At 39.3% G+C, this 18,899-nt stretch overlaps 1 protein-coding gene across 3 annotated transcripts in view; it reads right to left on the reverse strand.

The window, feature by feature from the left end:
* LOC110847852 (protein Shroom) overlaps nucleotides 1–18,899 on the reverse strand; it is a 150,277-nt gene that overhangs the window by 82,706 nt on the left and 48,672 nt on the right. For all 3 annotated transcript variants that reach the window (XM_035849878.1, XM_022094882.2, XM_022094881.2), the window contains exon 2: nucleotides 14,358–15,638. In XM_035849878.1, coding sequence (XP_035705771.1) covers nucleotides 14,358–15,638 — 1,281 coding nt within the window. The remainder of the gene's footprint in view (nucleotides 1–14,357; nucleotides 15,639–18,899) is intronic.

The raw sequence follows: 18,899 nt of genomic DNA on the forward strand, positions 1-18,899 counted from the left end.
TTCATTTCTTTGCCCAGCTAAAAAGGTAAACCGTTCGATGGTGTGATGTTATAAGGCTTTGCGGAGTATGTAGCATGGCAAGATAGTGGTCCTCCTGGCTGGTCTTGCCGTACTTGCCATCTATTTGCCCAGCTAGGTTTACTTTTTAGACGATATTCTGACCATTGTTGAATTTGACGGGTTACCAGCGTACGTATGGTTGGCTGGCGTGATGACAATATCTTGTGAGTCATAATTTCGAGCAAAAGTCAACATTTGGGAACACGGAATTTTTGCACAGTGTGTGGATATTTGGGGAGGAATATTATATTTCTACTCAAGCTAATTTTAACGACATTGATGCTGAACTTGTTGATCCCTTTCGAGAGAGGAGATCAGGGTACAAGAGAGATGTTATCTTTTGCCTTGCTGCTCATTTTCCTAGCTGGGTAACACGTATAATGATGATTATGGCGATGCTGCGTATAAATAGGTTTCGTCAACATTTAGTAAAAATAATGTAATAGCCCAGCCAACTTATTAGAACGTGTAACACAAGCCAGTCGAGCAACATGAACATGATATGGGATGAAATTATAACTATCGATAGATTAGATCACACTTTATTTTACACGCATCGCACCCACATCGCACACTGAATCCAATCCATGCAGTGAACTTTGCAACAATTCTTCTTATAACAACAACTGAACCAAACTACGATGATGATGATGATGAGTAGTTAGAAGTGAGTCACTTCATTATGAATTCAATGTACTCATTGTGTTAGCACATATCAATTATCAATTATGCCTGAGCCAACCAAAATATTGAAATGTACCAGAAATACTGTTTGCCATGCGAAATTAAATTTGCAATAATTGCAAGTGCTAAATAAATAAGTGGGTTGATATATCGGGGCAGGATAGTAATGAGCAATGCAACGTTTTGTTGCTCATGATTACTAGTTTTCAGGAAAAGTCACGTCCATGCAACATTCGCACACTTGGAAAAGTGTGCAATGCTCGAGAATTTCTCGCCCATCAGGGGAATCGAGTTGTTGAGAAATTTCTCCACTTCTGGCCAGACCCAGGTGTGAAATGAAATAAATGGGAAGCGATTATTACCCAACAACGCCATGATTGACTGGCTAGAAGAACTCTACGGATTTCCATGCAACACAGAGTGGGAGACCAAAAGGGACGTCATGTCTACGAAAAAACGAATTGAACTTGACCCAAGACGACCTTAAACAATCTATTTTAATTTAAAGCCTCCAGCCATTCGAAGACATCAGGATGTGAAACGAACCGGTGGTGAGGAGAGAGAAAAGAAACCTCATAAAATCCTATCCACTTAACAAAAAACTGTAAAGTCACAAAGATTTTCCGTTTAATAATATTTTAAACATTTTATAACACGGCTCGTTTTTTTTAAAAAAAAGCAACGTGAAAATTCCAATATAGAGAATTTCCGTACGTACAAGATTCCCTACGTGAAGAAGAAGAATACTTTTCATTTAGGCGAAACCATTCGGTTGGGTTTTGTACAATTGCCATTGAATTGAATTGACCAGTTATGCTCCTTTTGTCACTGACTTTGGGTGGGTACGTACATGTGTGGATTGTTTGTAGTCCACAATAAGTAATGTGGAACGGTCAGATCATCTGCCCACCCCGTTTCTCACTTTCTGACTTCTGGTCCAAAATTAGAAAACCCCATTCGTCATAAAACGGTGGTGCATGGTGGTGGTGAAACCAAGTACAACGCTGCGTGCTGAAATGACGAAACCAAAAAGCTATATATTACTACTCACAATATTCACACTATTCTCTCCTGCACGCATGAATTTAGTTAGTTTATGATGGGTTCAATTCAACTAATATTAAGCTTAATTGTATACTTGAGGTTGAGAAGAGCAGTCCATCCATATTATTATCACAACCATCCAACATATCAAACCTGGCTTGAGAGAGATAGCAGAACCACCAGAATAACAATAAATGTTTGACAACAACAATGCAATGCCCACCCCAAACAAACACAAGCACTTTCTTCGTTTTGTAATATTGCTGGGAGGACTACTACTACTAATAATAATAATACTGAACAGCAACCCTCGAATGTGTATCATGTGTATGCAAACACGAGAAGATTCCTCCTATCCACCAAACTTAAATAAAAGCTTTCATTTTCTTTGTTCAAAACTGCGGAATAATGTCGACACGACGTGTTCGAGTCTCCGTGCATGTGTGTGGGATGAGATAACGGGAAGGAAAATTTTGTAAAAATATTTGTTCAGAAATCCAACTTGATTTTCAATTGTTCAACCGACTCATATTTGTTTATGTATCTTTTGAGGACGCTGAATGACGACAAAGATTTCGTCTCGGTTGGTTAGCTAGATCGAGGCTCTGAAAATTGATTTCGAATCTCATCTTTTACGACACACTACATGGTAATGATGCCGAGTGTGTGTATGTGAGGAGTTAATATTTTGGTGAATGTTTCTCCGGATCAGAAATGGAGCTGAGGGTCTGATTACATGTATTATTAAATTTTGTGACCGTTACAATAAGAGGTACATAAGATGTGCGTAATGGTTTCGCAAATTGGAAAATCCGCGTGGAAACGAAGGTGGAGATAACTAAATAAATAAATAAATGAATGAATAAATGTGAACCCTATAAACAAGTCCTGACAGCAGTGCAACACGAATCTCTTCTCGACTCAGTTGGCCATTATTCACACTTAATCTCATTTTTATTTCGCAACACTTTATATTTAAGCCAACAATGGGATAAAAGGAGTTCATCGTCATATAATAAAAATAATAATAACAAGGAGGCGACTGAATAATACTACTTCCTCATACTTTGCGTACTTTTGGGTGGACCATGGTCTCATTGGGCTCGTATTTCATTCATGACAAGAGCCACCTCTCAACTTGAACTCGAGCCCAATATTTCCACTTTTCCTCCTTTTCTACTATTCCATTCTGAAGGAAGATGGCAAAAAATGGGAAACAGCACTATTAAGCAAAACGGAAATGGGAGTAGAGTCCGAGTCTTCAATACGTTCCGATTGATAAATGATGTGATGATATCAAACCAAGAAACTGCCTGTTTACTTACGTAAAGACTTCTTTTTTTCAGGGTGCAAGTCATCATTGTTGTTGATATTCGTTCGTGAATGAATCCACTCTTGAGTAAAAGGATCAAATGCGTTTGTGACGATAAATCACGATTTTTTCCTAAAAACGCATTCGATTCCTTCAAAGACGGACTCGTTAATAAGAGTTAATAACCTTTCGAGTCGTTGTTATGAGGGAAATGAAATGCAATGGACTCAATTCCCATCCAAAGTTTTTAAACATTTCATAATTTCTTTTTCATCTGGATTTTTGAATGAAAAGTGAAGTTGAATCGAGTCAAAACCCAGCACATTTGCATTAATGCGAGCTGACAATTTTCTCAGGCAAGGCTTAAAGATTTTGAATCCTGTCTGAAAACCTGGTTTGGTTGAGTGATGTGATGTGATGCAAATGTGAGTTGTTGGATGAGTCGTAAGTATCAGAATTAGAGTAGACTCACTCACTCGCTACTTTCGGAGGGTGAGTTTTTATTGAGAGTGCATCGACTCCAGAGAGGCCAGGCAGGCAGCAGAAAGTAGCCTGACCAGGTTGAATAAAGTCGCATTATTGCGTACGTAGTGCAACAACTATATCCAAGACCAAGCAAGAAGACGGAGCAAGACGAGCAAGATTTGGATGCCATTAAGGAGAAGAAGACTGAAAAACTTCACATCAATTTTTATCTAACCGTGTCCACTTTATGCACCGGGCTGAACGTGCTGCTGCTAAATAGCAGGGAAGGAAGCAGCTCATGAAACTTTTCATCTATGCAGAATGAAAGTGTAAGTTTGTGCCGTAACAAACAAGCAACAACAACCTTAGGAAACTGGCAGTAGTAAAAAATGGGGTGTATACGTAAGACTTTGAGACTTAAGTTGCCAACAATGGGAAGGCTGCAAGCGAATAATACGCAGATATATAACCTTTTCACATCTGTGCAGTGATTTCGGAGATCAGGATTGCTAAAAATATGAATAAAATGCACAAGCCGTTTGGTCCATAGCTGTTTAGCATACGTAATAATACTACGTAATCTCCCATACCTAGATGCATAAAAAGTTGCATACTTACGAATACCGGTACCCAGTGCTAGCTGCTTGGATATGGACACAGATGCACAAAGGGTCGGGACAAGTTAGGTAAGTTGCATTTGCGAATACAATAGCGAAACGACACCCGCGAACCCGGATCAGGAAAATATTTATCATCTCGGCAAGAGGTGAGGTTTTACTGTACTTACCTGAAAAGAAAAACATAAAGGAGAATTTAGCATCACAATTACTGTCACAAAATATTTATTTACAAAAAGAGGGACGCCAGATTTGCGGAAATCACAAAATGTCCTATTGTGTGCATGCACGGCCTTGGTTTTCCATACAATTTTCATTAAAGATTTAATTACAAGTTATGATCTCCTTCTTATTTGCCAGGATATGCAATCTGCATTACGTACATACGTCACTTCTTAACCAAGCGTCTCGTGGAATTAAGCGAGCTCCTTAATTAGGAGGAATTCACGAGCAAAAATGCAACCCTTTCCCCTCCTCTCTCTGGATTCCGTTTACACAGCCGACCTTTCCGCAGTGCAGTGTAAAGTTTATTTTGTAGGAAAAGTGGTGTAATCAAATCCAGTTTTGATTTTATTACATCATTACAAGATTAGTAATAGGGAACTAAAGCATGAAAGAGTCAATAACCACGGTGATGATGATGATGAAGGAATGTCCAAAAAGTGTTTGGATGAATTCCGCATTAATTTTTTAAGAGATGCCGCATGGTCGATATGTATGGGGCTGCACTATTTTATTTCTCCCCCTCGTCGGCTATGTGCTGCTTCCTCCTAATTGATCATCGTAAACCGAATCCACGCCGAGAAGTGGGGAAGAGATCGACAAGGACTGGTTTTGTTGGGTTCAAGTCAAATACTGAAAGTATTAAGTCATAAATCATAACGAGTCCTTTTCACAATTTTGCAATCGGCTGCATATTAAATTAAATTCTTGTGCATGACTCCAATTCCTGCAGCAGTTGTTTGCTTGCCGTGTAACTGTTCGATGGGTGAAGGAAGACGGAGTTTAATGGAGGAATGAATCGAATTCTGCTCGAGCAGTAGTGTGTTTGATGGAGAGTGATAATAAACGAGTTATTCGATTATTCAAGATGCGATACCCCCACGAGCATCGCCCAATCATCTCCTATCACGTGTTGGGTGGCAAGGTATTCGCCGTTTCCGGGATCCATACTCTACAACTTGCACCACAATGAAGACCATGCAAAACCAAGGTGAAGTCTGACTGACTTGACACCACGCCAACATTTCTCCCAAGCAGAGTCACATCACCGTGGATCGAATGGTTCAAAAGAAGGTGGATTCGACAGAAATTCCGCGATATTTATTCAAGTATTCCCGGAAGGAATAATAATTCCTAAAGGGCGAACAGAGAGCACACGCAGTCCAAATAATTGCAGTCTTTTCACGAACAAGGAATTTGACGGATTATTCGACTTGTCCAACCTGAACTAGATCTCAAAACGTAAAGTGAGATTCCACTCTTGTCGGATTTAACTGCCCATCAAAAAAATTGCAACCTCATGCCAGTCAACTTCTCGTCTAATGTCATGTCCACCAGTAAATAATGTAATGACAGATTATTGGCTCTCTTATCAAATTAAGTCGACAGCACATAACGAGCACAAGAAGAAACCATTTAGCACGAGACGCTCGAGTGTGATTCACCCAAAGCAAATGAGGCGAGAAGGTAAATCCATGTCACACAACAACTCGCGTTTTTTTCTCTCTCTTTTGGCTTATCTCTAATTACGGATAATTGGAAAGATCAAAGTTGAATCTGCTGTAAAATCCCGTTCCGGATTAAAATATGTCAAGCGTGTCGTTGACCAAATATTTAAAAGCGTCGTGCAAAAAACATACCCACAATCATAATTGTATACAAATTGAAGTATCTAATGATATATATAACTTGGGCTCAAAAAAGGATGACGAGAACAAGCAAATATTTTTCTAATGATACAAAAATGCAACTTGGCAAAGTCTCCTCAATCAAAGAAGACGGAGCCAATAACTGGCTAACAATGAAAATAAAAGCGGTTTGGACAACTCGTCTCCCGTTTAATTTAAGTTTTTCGGTTTCGCTTTTACAAAAACATTTCATCCGCTCAAATCCCAAGTGACACGAAGAGAATAGCGTTTCACAAGTGCATCGACTTTTTCACATCCTAAATTTATTTCGTCTGCTGTGTGTCGTGCATAGGATTGCAATAAAGTTTGAAGGTTTATGTGCATTCCCAACTCTCCTTGACCCTAGATCAGTAAATAGTAATTCACTCGATCCACTTTACAGTTTTTCTTCCCTAATTTCTGTTTGACTTAAAATTTACAACATTTCCAAACTCTTTTTTTGCCAAAATAGAGGAATGCTACTTTGTGCATGCCATTTGGTACTTGATACTCGATCAGCCTCTGCCAACCAATTAATACTTATTGACCCAAGGATTATTTTTTGTGTGTATCAATGGAAATTGGAATGTCGTGATGCAATTCAAATTCCCAATGCGACCTTTCCACTCACCCCGGATGATCACATCGCAGCTTAAAACCACAACAAAGGGAGGGAATAAAATAAAGTGCTCATGAAGAACATGACATGACAAAGATGATGAAATAATGAACCAAAGTAAGTATTATAACGGAACTAACTGGAGTGGACCAAGCAAACATCAACAAAACAAGCAATCCTATCGCATCGTCGTATCGTATCATATCTTCCTCGTCATCATTTAATCGGCACGACACGAAGGGTAAAAATCAGGGAAATATTTGCACATTACATTATTACCCTCGCCTCGTCATCCCAGGCAACATTAGCCGATTCAAAATTCATTCAAATTTTTTCATGCAATGAAGGAGAAGAGGAATAAATTAACGGGTTGTTACCACACTTCTAATAAATTATGTGGAATGAGAGACTCATTGGTCCATAATGGTCGTGGTGGTGGTGCTTTACCTCCACTCTCTGCTTAACATGGGCAAAACATGCAAATTCAGATGGAGATAACTAATGGAGACCAACACGACGACTGGTAAACCACGCAAAAATTCTTTCTGCTTTCAAACTGGGAAACCAGGAATAAAACGAACCACCAAGACGACAAAGTTACTTACTCGCTTAGTTGCTTATGTGCTAACTACACAGTCCGCCACATCGGTTGACATTTTCCTATTAGGAATAAAGATGCAGTGTTATGGATGGCTGTGTATGCAAGAGGACAAGATTTGCAAGGTTGGGAAGAAAGGAACGAGTTGTGAATAAAAGTGAATTTACTGAGATTCACATAAAATAAGATTTATGACATTTTCCCAGCTCATAAAATTTAGCTAATTGAGTCAACTGTTGCTTCTTCTTGAACCGGGATTCTTCCCAAAGGTAGCACTGCGTAAGGCATCTGCATAAAGTCGTCATAATGGAAAACATGACACAGGAAGTCGGTAGTTTGCTATTACATTATATGAAAAAAACTGGCTGGCTAATAAATGCAAGACTTGGACAACGCCCTTGAAAAATAACTCACCCTTTCTATGCAAATCTATCTATTAATGCAAATACGTGCAATATTTTGCTCGCATTTCAAGAAATTCTACAAATCTCGTCATTTTTCAAGAAAAACAAATTAGACCACCTCTTAAATAATATGCTCCAACAAGACTTCCGACAACTTCACCACAACAATAAGCAACCACAACACAATCGTCGTCGTCACAAAGCTGGAAAACAAAACTCATCTGTTATACGTTCTTAATGAATGCGAAAGAATTCAGTAGTTTTTATGCAGTGCAGCATAACTCCACGTAAAAGTACGATAAATGTCCGCGGATGTACACAATTTAACACAAAGAGACAAGACAATGCTTTGCAAAAAATGTGAAAGATGAGTTCATTTCTTTGTGTTGAACTTGGAATAAGATCGTTTTGCTTTACAAACTTGAGAAAAATACGTCAATAAAAATCACGTCCTACAACTTAACAAAATTATGGGAAACGTCCATCCTGCGAATCAGGTAATAATTTTCAATTTAATACCTTTGAAATTCCGTTGTGAAGAAATGTGATTCCTTGAAATTCTTGATGTTGGTATTGAACCATTTAATTGATATCATCCTTTGGAAGAGATGAGCGATACGGACCGTTCGCCCATCCCTGCATTTCATGGACTCGAATTCCAAACAAATTCTTGCATTCTTTAATAAGAATTCTTTTGACAGTGGTGAACTAATCCCTGCTTCGGTCCTTACAATACAAACAATTTATTGTTCAGTGTTCCCTTCGTACTGCCCCTGCGTCTGGTGGTGCATATCCATCTGGATCTTCCACCACCACCAGAACTACGACCTCAACACACAACACATCTCACATTTATTCCAATCCCTTCCAAGAGTTCGAAATAATAAATATTTCACCCTTTTTGTTCCCACTTCAAAACCCGAGACGAGGAAGATGCTCCAGCGCAACAGCTTGATTGACGAACCCAAATTCCTCTGGCTAAGCAAACCAATAAACGATTTTCCTGAATGAACTGGAGAATAAGGATGAGATGACGGACGGAGAGAGGCGGAGGGCTGGAGAAGATGACAAATGACTCATTTTTTAGAAAGGGGCGTGATTGAACCATTTATTTTCCCTATTTATTTAGTCTAGTAACAAGGGTTCCTTCCCCAAGGAAGGTCGGAAACCCAGGTAAAAAATATTTTATTCTCGCCTAATATTTTTCACATTTTTATTGGCCACGACCTCATTTTCTCTCTTTGCTTTTGCAAATTAAATCATATTCTGAAGTCATCCTTCCTCGAAACAAGTCATAAAGTGGTCAGAAGAAGAAATGACGGTGAAGGTTTATTATGACTATTTAAGGGCTTGGGACTGGACTTGTTGGACGAACTGGAAGCAGCAGCAGCAAGGGAACAACGGCAATAAACGCCCTTGGGCAAGGTCTCACCTTCTTCTCCGTGTTTCCACCCAACTGCCCTTTTCCTCTGGTTGCCGAGTTGGTGGTGAGACTTGGAAGAAGGGATTTAACACGTTTTTTTCGGCCGTCCTTTCTTTCACTTTGGTTTATTACAAGCAGAGATTACAAGCGAGCCTATGGCCCTGAAGTTGAAGATGTAAAGTTTACAGATAAATTCACGAGTGTGTGGTGCGAGCGTATGTATTCTTTGGGCCGGACTGGACGACGCAACTTGTTATCATCATGCAGACGTGGATACAATGCAACAAAGGCCTCTCGAGAAGAAGAACAAGCAAAAGAGAAGCAAAGCGTCTGATTTCCACATATCATTTTAACCATCTTCTCCCAAGGGAGGAGGAGGAGGAGGAGGAATATTATTACGGAGCTAGATCATCTCCATATACGCGTCGTCCAAGATGTGAGGAAAGAAGGAGAGGTGCGTGTGTGGATTATGTGGATTTCGACGTGCTTACTCGATAAGGGGCAGTAAATAAATATGTAGTATGAGAAATGCATAATTGCTGCTGACCAGTGGAGTCTGGTGATATTGTGAGTGAAATAAAATGCTATCTTTCTGTTCTGACAGGAGCAGCTGCAGATTAGCACAAAGTATTGATCAAGTTTCTACTCACTTTTTATGCACACATGCACGTCCACAGATTTGCCTAAATCATTCCACTCGTTACCTTTTAACAATGGAATTTTGATGATTTCTACACAAAAATAAATAAACTGCCTTCGCCTTCAAGCCCTGAGTCTGAGTCTAACTAAGTGGACGTCACAATGCAAACTGTTCCATTTGTTATTTATTTAAAAGGTTTAATCTTGATTCAGAGATTTTTCTTCCTTCTCAAAGTGACAAAAAAGTTTTCTTTGTGTAATGAGTGGAAAAGCTCTAATCCATCACCTTGGCTCCTATGTTGGCCATTTACACTTTTATTTCACCTCCACTTAATCTCCTGCCTTAATCTTGGGACTGTCAATAGCAAAGCCCAGCAAACCAGCCAAGGAAGAAGTCCACATGTAGGAAGGAAGAAGAAGCCAAAGGAAGGAATAAAAGTGGTATAAACTTGGCTACTTTTTTTATTTAACGCCGTCACATTTTATTCCATAAATCTTATTCACTCACTCACTTGCGCTTTTCTGGTAAGCATTCAACAAGTGATCAAGTGGAAAACGCTCAAGTGCTCCACGAGATGGTTTAAAAGTTGTCTCTATTGCTTGCACAAAATGATCGTAAAAATATACAGGCATTTTACTACTACAACAATTCGAAGGGTTGGGGCTATTTATTCCTTCAATAAAATTGACCTGTAAACTACGATTCTTCATTTCATGACACCGCACCAGAATTTTTGATCATATTTTTTTTTAGAAATTGTTTATGTGCACTCGTCCAAATTTTCAGAAAAGATCAATCTCAAGAAAGTGTGAATTGTTTATTTCTTATTTCCACGAAGGCTTCGTTCCCATAACTTGTCTCGCTTTTTTTTCGAGAGAGTGAGAGAGCGTTCCTGTACATATTTACCCTCGTCAACTTTCATCAGACAGAAAACCACCCAAACGTCTGCGCACCTCTTACGTAACATGCTATTAACAACCTTCTCTCCACCATTTATCCGGTTCATCAACACCCCCCAGCCCACAAAACAGACAGGATCATGTTGGAAAAGTTGAAACAAAGAAACAATAAGTTACCAGAGTTAAATTACTACATGCATGCATCATCATCTAAATGGCCAGGCAGCAAAGGAGAGGATAATGGATTTTATTTTGTTGTGGTTCGTGGGTACTTGGTAGTAGACACCTCATTTTATTCTCTCCCCGGCTACAAAAACAGGTCTCACTCACTACATTGTTATCTTAAGTACCCAGCCCTGCAAAGTTTGCCTGCATACTTACATGTGTACACTCATTGTAAGAACAAAACAAAGTGTATGAAACGGATGGCTGCCTAATAATCAAGGGATAACACCCAAGAAACAGTGTGAAATTTTACTTTCAACCTTGTTTAATAACCATAATTTGATTTTCTCGTATTTTATTAGATCCCACTTTTATTATTTCTCACTCGTCGTCCTCCTCCTCGTCATGACGTGATGCTGCACACAACAAAGCACCAAAAACATGGCACGTATAACCCTTTTATCATTAAAATGGACCAAGTTCACAGCTTGGTGTGATGTGATCACGGGGAAATGGAACACAAAGATTTGACGGATCTAGTCTCGTTTTCCAAAAATCTTCTTCCTCCCAGTTTTTTTGTGTCGTGTAGTTTGGGCTTGTTTTCATTTCACGGGTTCTTAAAACCCACTTAATCAAATTGCTCGAGAAACTGGTGGGGGAGAAATAAGAGTATGGAAAAGTTTGTATGTCTTTGGTAATAAAGTCAAAAAGAGCTTTGCATACTTTGGTCATAATTCTTGTTCCATTCTGTGCAGCATTTTAATTTTGGGTGCTTCATGCTCTGTCAGTTTTGAATAATATTAGAGCCCTAAGACTTTTATTTTCAAGGGGTTATGCACTCTTTGAAGGGACGGAGTGAAAGAAAAAGTTAGTTTTCTTGTTCTACACAAACACACATGTGCGCCACGAAATTGGACCACTTAAGAATGGAGTGAGGGATTTGGATTAAATTTAAATAGGGAAATTAATGGATATCTGCGTTTAATGCTTTCGTGATGGACGAAATGAGACGAGGAAATAAAATCGGGCCGAATATATAACAAGGAGAAGCTAATCTTAAGCTAGGCAAAAAAAGTCGCATCCTCTCCGATGTGTGCTTCTGTTCTCAAACTGTCACATCATAAATCCAATTTACTTTCGTTCGTTAGTTCTCTACATAATTGTAAAATACAGTAACGTGCGAATTTTCCCACCGATTCGGTACACTTCTTGGGCTGCACCGTGACTTGTAAACTTTTAACTTGGCTTTTTAGTCGCAAGAAAATGATAAATTTTATTTTTACGATCGGAACGCTCTTCCACATAGATCTTCCCACTACCATTTTATTCAAAACGCGTAGAAAGCAAGGAGGAGGAGGAGGAGAGGAGTCATAATAAAAGGAAAATTAGTAGTTGGAGACAAGTTCAACCGAGTTCACGTCACACAATCATTCAAAACCATATTTGTTAGCAAAGTTGATCACAATTTAGATGGTGACGACGACGACGACGACGCCAAGAGGAAGATGCAGTTGTCACATTGATGGACGGATTCGGAACATTAATTTTTAGTATTATTCATGCTTTCGGTATTATTTCGAAGTCGAGGAGATGATTACGAGGTTGACACGAGTAGGTTGAAACGAATAAAAAACATTTTTTCATATTGTAGGATTGACTGAAAAATGAATGATTTGCCGAAATTTGATAAACATCGAGTGAGGAGATTGTGTTCCTAGATTGAAATTTATTAATTCGTGTATTTCTCTTAATATTCAGCACCCTGCCGACTCCTGACACAAAACTCAAATAAGAAATGATAATCGCTTTTGTATATTCTGCTGCTGCTCCAATAAGCAAAAAAAGAATTGTTGCGAGTCCTTTATCTTTGCAGTTTGGTTGTCTGCCTATCAGAGATTTATAATTTATATCATTCACGTTGCATATATTCGATGGTTCAAAAAAAAATTAATAGATTTGAATATTTAAAAGTCGAGTGGTGGAGTACTGAGAAGAATCTTTGAAATTGGGCCAGCCAGGTCACCTGAGATATATTTTACGTGCTCGACATCGTTTGTAAAAATAATAGCATCGCGTCGTCGAATCGCCCTACTACGAAAGGTATGCAGCCTAATGAAAGAATCGTGCGAGATTCATCAAGCCTCAAAATCTTTACAAATTGATCAATTCAATTCTAAAATACTTTTGACATTCCTTCCTCGCTCTCGCAGCTGTTGAAATGGATATGAACTGAACTGAGCTAAATGGTGGACAAATTGATTGATTAATTTGTAAAATCTGCTGGTCTGCAAGTTATTAGAATTTGAAATTGCTCAACAGCTCCACATGTGCAGAACAAAGAATCACTGCAACCAGCCAGCACCTGTCTGCCAAAAACAAAGAGCACGAGCAGGCAACAAGGCAATAATAGAATTGGAAAGAGATAAAATGTTGATTTTGACGTGTAATCGCTCCTCGATCGTTATGCAATTGAGAGAATACGTCAAGTTTAAATAAATGGTACAAGTTCACCACTGACTGGGAAATGTGGATATATGTATTCACGTCTGGTACATATGCACAGTTCATGCGTGTGTATAGTTCATGTAAGGTGTAACCTACTTTTGATAAAAATTCATGTTCTTCGTATTTGCAACAGTGTTTAGAGCTTGATATGAAAAATGAACCTGTGTTACTCTCCGACCGACTGGGAGGAATTGAATTAAACTAGGAGCACGCTGAACAAATTGGTAATTGTTGTCTGCTCTGACATTCACTAATTCTGCACACTTACTCATTCACCGGGTGCGTATGTATGCATGTGTACAGCGTAGGTATTTCAGAGAATTTTTGCACTATATTTATATAGTGCGCACTATTTTTCGTCTGTATTTATTGTGCAAGGAATGGGATTGATTTATCTTTCTGTTCACACCCATTAAGATAAACCTACTTTCTCTCTTCAGACCTGAGCTGTGCACAGGGATGCTTCGGGTAACGTTTTAAAAAAATCAGCTACAGTTTGTCAAAAAAGTTTGAAGTTTCTAATAAATAGTTTTTTGGAATTGGCCATAATTTCTGGCTGGCTCACTTACAATGATGATGTATTTGTGAACCATTCATCCAACACACGTACGTAGAGATTATTATGGTTGATCTGTTATTACTCTTCTTCACACTTTTACTATTTGCCACCACTGCTGACTTTGATTTTGATATGACGAGTGGCCTTAAAATGTCCTCATGACAGTTTCCGACTGCAGAAAAGTGTATGCACACAAATGCCACTTCTCGTGGAAATCATATGCAATCACAGCAACAACAATGGGCTATGACGAAGATGGTTTGTCATTATTCTGGCAAGTTTTCTCAAGTGGTTGGCTTCTTGTTGATTGGTTAGTGGTTAAAAAAATTAGAGTCAATCTTATCTCGGAGGTAATTATCATGAAATGAAATGAAAATGCGTGTGGTTTAGTTTCGTCGTTGTTGAAGGATAAAAAATGTGTGGCAAATTGCTAATTTCTGCAAAAGTGGTAAAAAAATCATAATATGTACTTACCCATTTCCTCCGATTGAAGAGTACAGTGCTCGTTGGGAAGTTTCAAGGATTTTCTTGGGAAATGGGAGCATGACCCGATCGGATGGAACTTCTGAAATGGAACGTCTCAGCTTCCGGCCCATGACTCCATTCTGAAGGTCTCCGCCATGACCGTTACTCAACGGGGAAGTTGTAGTCGTAGACTCCAGTCCATTGGTCCCCGGCGTTGTTGACGACGAGTTTGTGACCCTGGGTTCTGGCGTGGTTGTGTTAATCGTCATGTCAATGTTTGCATAATCGGCGTAATTATTGATAACCCCAACATCCGCTTTTCTCCCATTATTGCTACTACCACGGCCCACATCGATGGCCATAGTGGATGCTGATGGAGCTCTACCTTTGGCTTTCCCCTGTTCTAAAATTACTTCCAAATTCTCGTAAATGGTTTCACACTTTGGTGGCGGTGAAGTCGGGCTGGTTGGAGGGATGGCTGGAAGCCCATTGACATTCTGGGGAGGCGGTAACGGGCCAGAAGATGAGCTAGGTTTCGGAACGGAGTAAATATTCTGCTGTTGGTGTTGTTGCAATTTGAGCAAGTTTTGGTAGTTTTGATGTTGCTGTTGCTGCTGATGTCTCAAGAGAAATTGTGAGTTTGTGTTGCACACGAAGCTCTGAGCTCGGGAGTGTTTGACTTTTAGTGGGAGTGGAGTTATGGCTTGGTGGTTGTTGGATGCTGCTGACGAGTTGTTATTGGCAGGGGACAAGAGGAGGGTGGATTTCGATGTGGAAACGAGTAACCTCTTCTCTTGGAAACTTTGGCTGCGCGAGATTCCCAGGTCGCCCGAGGAGGGGGAAGAGGATGATGCGGGAGGCGACAAGAGCAGGGGTTTACTGTTTGGGCGGAATGATCTCGAATTATAACCCGGGTTGTTTCTCTTACCCTCCGGAGAAAGGCAGTGGTGGTCGCTGTCGAGTTCTTTCAACGCGATAAAGTTGATGGCTTCCTTCGACTCCTTGGAGTTATGGGAGGGGCGCAAGGATCGGAGAAATTTGGAAGCTCCGCTCGCCCTCCGTTCCACCTTTGTCGTCTTTTCTGGCGGAGGTGGAAATTGCAGCGGGGTTGAAAGGTCGGTGGCGGAAGAAGCTCGGAGATTTTGAATGGGGGTGCTATTCGACGACAGTCGAGAGTCTCGTCCAGACGACGAAGGCGACAAAATATCTGGAGTTCCGTCAACTGTTGGTTTGGTTGGGGTGGTCCCGTTGCTGGAAGAGGGTGGCGAATCCCCTCCACTTGGTTCCCCCCTGAAATTCAGTACAAAAACGAACATTTTAATAACCCATTTGCAACGCGCATAAGTTGTGATGCAGAGATCAGATCGTAGTATCGATACAAAAAATACTCTTTTTTTCTTGTAACAGCTCAATGGATTATAAATTTAAATGCAAATGTCCTCGTTGCTGGATGATGATCATGACTTTGTTTATCCAGTTTTTTATAACCACGGAGAGAACCATTTGCATAAATAAAAGATGAGAAGCTTTTAACCCCTGATGCATTTATATGCAATCGCCTGCTTTCCCGTGTGCATGTGATGGATGACTAATTGGCCAAGGTGCACTTCACTTTGCATCTCCACACACTTATCTGACATGCCTTAATGCTACGTAGGATAAGATTTAGTCCAAGACGGACTCCTGCTCCACCAATAAAATTTCCGTCTTGTTTTTCCATTGCTTCTGTCTGCTCTGCGCGTATGTAATTTTTCGGGAGCAGAAAACCATCTGCATATAAGCAAAGCAAACCAATAAAATTGATGTAATTGCACCTTTGAGATGAAACCAGGTTGTAAAGAATTATCACGCTCTTTGATATTATCTGCAGTCCACAAATCCTGCCTGCTACCTAACCAAGCAATATTTACAAGAAATTCATGTAATAAACGATCTCATCACACTCAGCCACCTTTCGCTTCACCAAAAAACGTCCACGTGAAAATTACAGAAAAAAAACATGTCTCAAATATTTGGCTTTCTCATAATCTCGACAATAATGCGTTTACTTTTTTTAGCTCCTTGTCTCATTGTCATTTAAATAAATCTCGACCAGATTACTTATTCCACTCTGACTCTGTGTGCTATTAGAGGAAGCAGAAAAAGTGGATGAGATTACGGCTGGAGAAAAGTTGTCCTCGTTTGAATTCATTAGTTTACTTTTCGTGTAATGAGAGAGATATTATTTGTTCCAGATTCCAGCCAATGGTACGAACGAATCGTTATCAATTTAATGAGATTTAATGCCATGTAGTCAAAGATTGTAGTATCTGATCCCGTCTCAGGGCAGAACGATCCATTAATCATGAAATATTTATAGTAAAATGATTTGTTACTGGAGTTGCAAGTAATAAATAAGTATCGCAACAGATTACGGAGAATCTTGAATCCAACGATTATTGCTACAAGGAGAAAAATGACGTGTCTCTGACCCAGTTCCGATATTAGAACGAGATCTTCTTGCTGACCCAACCCGACCGCCGCTCATTTCTTTATTGGATGTGAACGACGTCGACAAGTTCCACAAAGCGGTTGAAAAATCAGCAGATGTCAGCGGGCTTGTCCTTGTCAACATTTATTAGATTATGAACCCCGATATGTACGAGGACAGAAGAACTTTGAAGCAGCCTAATAAATTACGAAGCCTTTTTTGGTCATAATTACAACGGGACGAGACAAATTGAATAGTCATCCTTTGCCGAAAATTAAAAAAATAGTTGTACGTATATTTATACCAATCATGCAATTATACAAAGTTGGGTCATCCTCATCTTTCCCCAAATTGTGGGATGCCTTGTTGTTGGTGAATTGTTGTGGATGATGTCAACCAACCTCAATGTCATTCACTGCTAATAAGACGACGACCCATCTCGTCTCTCCAATTCCCTCTGTCAAGTTTAAATTGCGACTAATGGGGAGACCTAAACTGTGTCACGAAGGAGTAGGGAGACAATCACAATGTAAAATCAAAATCCCAAAAACGATCATCACAAAATCCAAAAAATTGGGTAACGGCTTTCTTGTCCCATGAAATTTTTGACATTCCCAAAGCCTGCTGTGTCTGCTTTGTCGTTACTTTTTTAAAAAACTGTTGTAACACAAAGATATGATAACAATGTAATATTTACCTACATTTTTTTCTGCTTGTTTACTTATTCTTCTTTCCCCCAGCGAGATGATCATGAGGATTATGTACATATTTATTTACAAGAGTTGAAACTACCTTGAGGATACCATGTTTCATTTGAGTTTTTGACTCCCAGGACTAATTTTGTGATTATGCAATTGACAGATGATGAGTTGTTTGATAAGATATAAATTAGAATGATGCCCTCGTCTCATTAGGTAATTTACTAGCCTGACCAACCAGCCAGTCATCTTTTTATTGTTGTGATCATTATTATTATTCTACTTATGCCAACACAACAAGATTTGTCTGTACGCGTTCAGTTTTTGAACATGAGAAATTGGACAGAGTGAAAAAGAAACAAAGGAAAATTCAACAAGTTTATTAAATATTTATTTCGACAAGCAGCAGATGGTGGACATCCGTGCCAAAGTTTGTCTAAAAGTTTTACGATATTTCCACAATATTTTTGGGATGATGGACCTTCTCGTGGTCGTAATAATAACACTACTTTATTACAACAACTTTTAAAACATTACGTCACAATTCTGATATCTCTGCCTGAATCTGCGTTTAGGCAAAGGCAGTGATGATGGTGGTGACATGACATGGCACAATTTTGTAAAATATGATACTTTAAAATTTACCCTCGAAAAAAAAACGACTATATGAAAATTTACTTGTCCCGTTATTACCTTTCACTTGGAGGTTATTAGGTAATGAAATGTAACGTGGGGAGAGATAAGTGTGTGCAGTTAGCATCTTATCCTTCCCGATATCAAGGCGAGATAAGGCTGTGGGGGTGAATGTGATGAAAACTTTGGCATTTAACTTTGAAGCAGACAAAAAACTGTGATGGGAACATTTTACAATTTTCATCGCAATTTCTATGCACACATAATTCTGGGGCCTGGGTCTCTCTTGCATTCAGCCAAATTTAATTTACGACGTATTAAGATGCACTATTGCGTTTGCCTCCAAGTTGGGAAGATCGTGAGTTGGCTTTATTGCATTTGATTTAGATTACATTCTTTTCGATTCAATGCAAATTAGTCAAACTCAAGTGGAGACCAGATTGATTACGCAATAGGACTTGATTTTATTGAGCATCCACAACCAGTATGTAGGCTTGGTTCACGAGTAGTATTAAGGAAAAGTATGCATGCTGGATGGAATAATAAGGAATGCGATTATGGAAAGATGGATAAGAGACAGGTGACAAAGTAGAGTCAGTAAGGAATAAGTAAGGAGCTACGTACGTACAAGCAATCATCCACCGTCCACACAATTACTTATCTAAATCCTTGTCTCATTGAGAGCGCAACGTGACAAAATCTGATTCAATTTCATTCAATTGTGTTTCAGAGACATAATTGAGCAAATTA

This window comes from Folsomia candida, unplaced genomic scaffold (genome assembly GCF_002217175.1).
Source record: "Folsomia candida strain VU population unplaced genomic scaffold, ASM221717v1 Fcan01_Sc003, whole genome shotgun sequence".
Lineage (NCBI taxonomy): Eukaryota > Metazoa > Arthropoda > Collembola > Entomobryomorpha > Isotomidae > Folsomia > Folsomia candida.